The sequence below is a fragment of the Teleopsis dalmanni genome, chromosome 1 (assembly GCF_002237135.1).
Source record: "Teleopsis dalmanni isolate 2A chromosome 1, ASM223713v2, whole genome shotgun sequence".
NCBI lineage: Eukaryota > Metazoa > Arthropoda > Insecta > Diptera > Diopsidae > Teleopsis > Teleopsis dalmanni.
The window spans coordinates 123,362,790-123,365,837 of NC_051846.1; the positions used below are offsets into that span (position 1 = coordinate 123,362,790).

At 36.2% G+C, this 3,048-nt stretch overlaps 1 protein-coding gene across 1 annotated transcript; it reads right to left on the reverse strand.

The window, feature by feature from the left end:
* Positions 1-2,092: 2,092 nt before the first annotated feature.
* On the reverse strand, positions 2,093-2,737 carry LOC119665878. The gene has a single exon (XM_038075132.1). The coding sequence runs from the start codon at positions 2,735-2,737 to the stop codon at positions 2,093-2,095; it is 645 nt and encodes a 214-aa protein (XP_037931060.1).
* Positions 2,738-3,048: the final 311 nt, after the last annotated feature.

Below are 3,048 nucleotides of genomic sequence, written 5' to 3' on the forward strand. Positions count from 1 at the left end.
ATGCTGGTATAATGACGTTATTGAGAGTTACGGGTGGACAAGTATCTTTTCTAAGTGTAAATGTTATGTGTGTAGTTCCTGGGAAGCGGTGGAAGAATTTTTATGAACGCTGAGAAGAGCAGTATCATCTGCAAACGTGGATATTGTAATTTTTTGACTAGTCGGCAAATCCGATGTTAATATGAGATATAAAACTGGCCCAAGGACGCTGCCCTGCGGGACTCCAGCATTCACTTCAATCTCATCTGTGGTTGTATCCTTAAATTTTACCTTGAATTTACGTGTAGTTAGGTATGAGATTAATAGTTTATGAAAAGGAGTTGGTAAAATTTGCCTAATCTTAAAGATTAGACCTTCGTGCCATACTTTGTCAAAGGCCTGTGCAATGTCAAGAAATAGGGCAGAGCATTATTTTTTTTCTTCAAAGGCCTTTCTAATTTCGTTTGCCACTCAGTGAACTTGCTCAATTGTGCTGTGTTTATGCCGGAAACGAAATTGGTGAGTAGGAATGATGTTATTTTCTTCAATGAACGGGAGAAGCTTTCTTAACAAAATTTTTTCAAATAGCTTAGAAAGCGTTGGCAGTAAGCTAATTGGTCTGTAAGAGGTTACTTGTATTACATCCTTACCAGGGTTTGCAATCATTGTGATTTGAGACGTTTTCCAAGCGAAAAGAAAATATCCGACTCTAAACATCGCATTGCAGAAAAAGAAAACATTCTTATAGCAATACCCGGAAGCTGGGATATCATTTCATTGCTTATTAGGTCATGACCAGGAGCTTTTTTTATTTGAAGCTGGCCAACAATTTTCTTGACATCATTAGCTCTGACTTTTATTGGATTTGGAACACTTTACGCATTTCTAATGCTGGAATTAATTTCTAGATGACCCGTAGGTGGATTGGGTATAAAAACCGTTTGCAGGTGATCAGCAAAAGCTAGAGCTTTTTCCTCGTTACTCCTTGCCCAATTTCCGTTTCCCAGTCTTAGGAGTGGTTCAGATTTCTTTGGTCCTTTTAACCGCTTAGTGGCTTTCCATAATGACAGTTTATCTTTTCCGAAAGGAGAGAGGTTTTCCGTAAATTTCTGTATATTTTCGTCTAGTTCTTTATCCAAAGTTTCTTTTAATAGCTTAGCTGCTTGATAAAACATTTGCTTTCCGGATGGAGATCAATTTCGTTGCCTTTCTCTTTGTAGACGGCGTTTTTCTTTTAAAAGTTTTTCAATTAGAGCGGATGTCCTTTTTGGAGGCTTTGGATCATGGTCATGCATGATGGGTGTTCCGTGCACTGCAGCTGCGGTTATAACAGTTGCAAGATCATACAAGACTAAGTCTATATCTGTTTCATTTCTGAGCTTGGGTTTTAAGTTTAAGTGATTGCTGATGTATTTTCAGAACTTAATCCAATTCGTTTTTTTGGAGGTAAGTTGAAATGATCTTCCGTAGCAGAGTGCTTTATTTGAAACAGTTATCAGGAGAGGCGAGTGATCAGAAGACAACTCGCAACAAGTTTGAGAATTTATAAGGTTTCGGTCTATGCCTCTGACAACACCAATATCAAATAAATCAGGAATTTTACAGGAGTCTGGGGGCCAATAGGTGGGATGACCTGAAGAGGAAAAATGAAGGTTCATTTGGCGAATTGAGAGCGGTAAGTAGATTTGCCTTTAGGATTAATAAGCCGTGAACCCCAGTGAGTATGTTTAGCGTTATAGTTGCCTGCAGCTATAAATATTTTGCCAAGTGTTTTAAAAAATTCAATAAAATGCGTGTGAGTTACATTAAACCTGAGTGGGCAGTAAACTGACGATATCACTATAACTTCGTTCCAACATTTAAGAAAAATGGACTTGGCTTGCAAATAATCCTTAGCGAATTCTTCAATCTCGTAGTGTTTTAGACGAAGCCTTGCCGTCCGGATAATTTGAGTGATGAAATTTATATTCAGGTATAGAGAAGTGATATATATTTGTTAAATGAGTCTCGGATAAGAGTAAGACTTCTATTTCATTTGTGTCTAGAAATAGTTGGATTTCACGCTTTCTTTGGCTTACGCCATTGCAGTTCCTTTGACATATTTTTATGGAGTTTATTTTGAAACGATAGAGTTAAGTAGTTGCTGTTGAGTTTTTCCAATAGCACATACGAGAAGAGAAACAAGCGAGTTGCTATTTTTTTCGCGCAAGTATATCGGAGGTGGTTTTGGACTTTTTTTGGCTTCACTGGTTCCGGCATTAGGCGTTTCTTCATCATTGTTAAGTAGGGAAAATCGGTTTTGGGTTTCGGGTATAGTCAAGTTATTTGACTTTTTTGGTTTATTTAATTGAGAGTTGAGTTTTTGGGGACTCAGCTTTCGCTTTTTATTAACAACCTTAATATATCGGTCTATGTCAGTCTGTATGAGCGCACCAGCAGATTTTTCTTCGTTTGCTGCTATATTATTCCTTTCGACACTTAAATCAGTGGATTCATAAGTTTTTTGTGATACTGCACTCATAGTTCTTATTGTTGATGGTGAAGTAGCAGTGATTAGATTTTGTTTTGCCGATATGAATTTATTAATTGTTGTTGGTAACGTCTGATAGACTACAGTTGTTGGAGTAAACGGCTCAGTCAACGGTGTTTGTGAGCCTATTTTTGTATTTTTATCAAATTTTGTTTTAATTACCTCGAAGTTTTTATCATCACTTACTGATTTGCTACGTATGCGGGGAGGAGTTCGTTGTAAACTCATATACTAATTTATGCACTAGAGTATGTACAAACACCACTAATAATTTTTGTTTAGCGTCTCTTTCGCTTATATTATATTTACTTTTGGTTTGGAAGTTGAACTTCAATTTTTAACAATATTTAATTATTTAAAATTACACAATTACACGATATAAAGTTTAAAAGAAAACACAATTATGTGATAGATTAATTGTTTTGCAACACTATGTGCGCATATGAATTTGAAATTTGATGCTGTCTCTATCAGCTGTTTACATGTGTGCAAAAATAAAAAAATAAAACAACCCAGAGTTAACCGAGTGTGTTTTTGCA

What these genes read in the sequence shown, in the direction of transcription:
- LOC119665878 (XM_038075132.1), bottom strand. Translation starts at nt 2,737, where the DNA reads ATGAGTTTACAACGAACTCCTCCCCGCATACGTAGCAAATCAGTAAGT.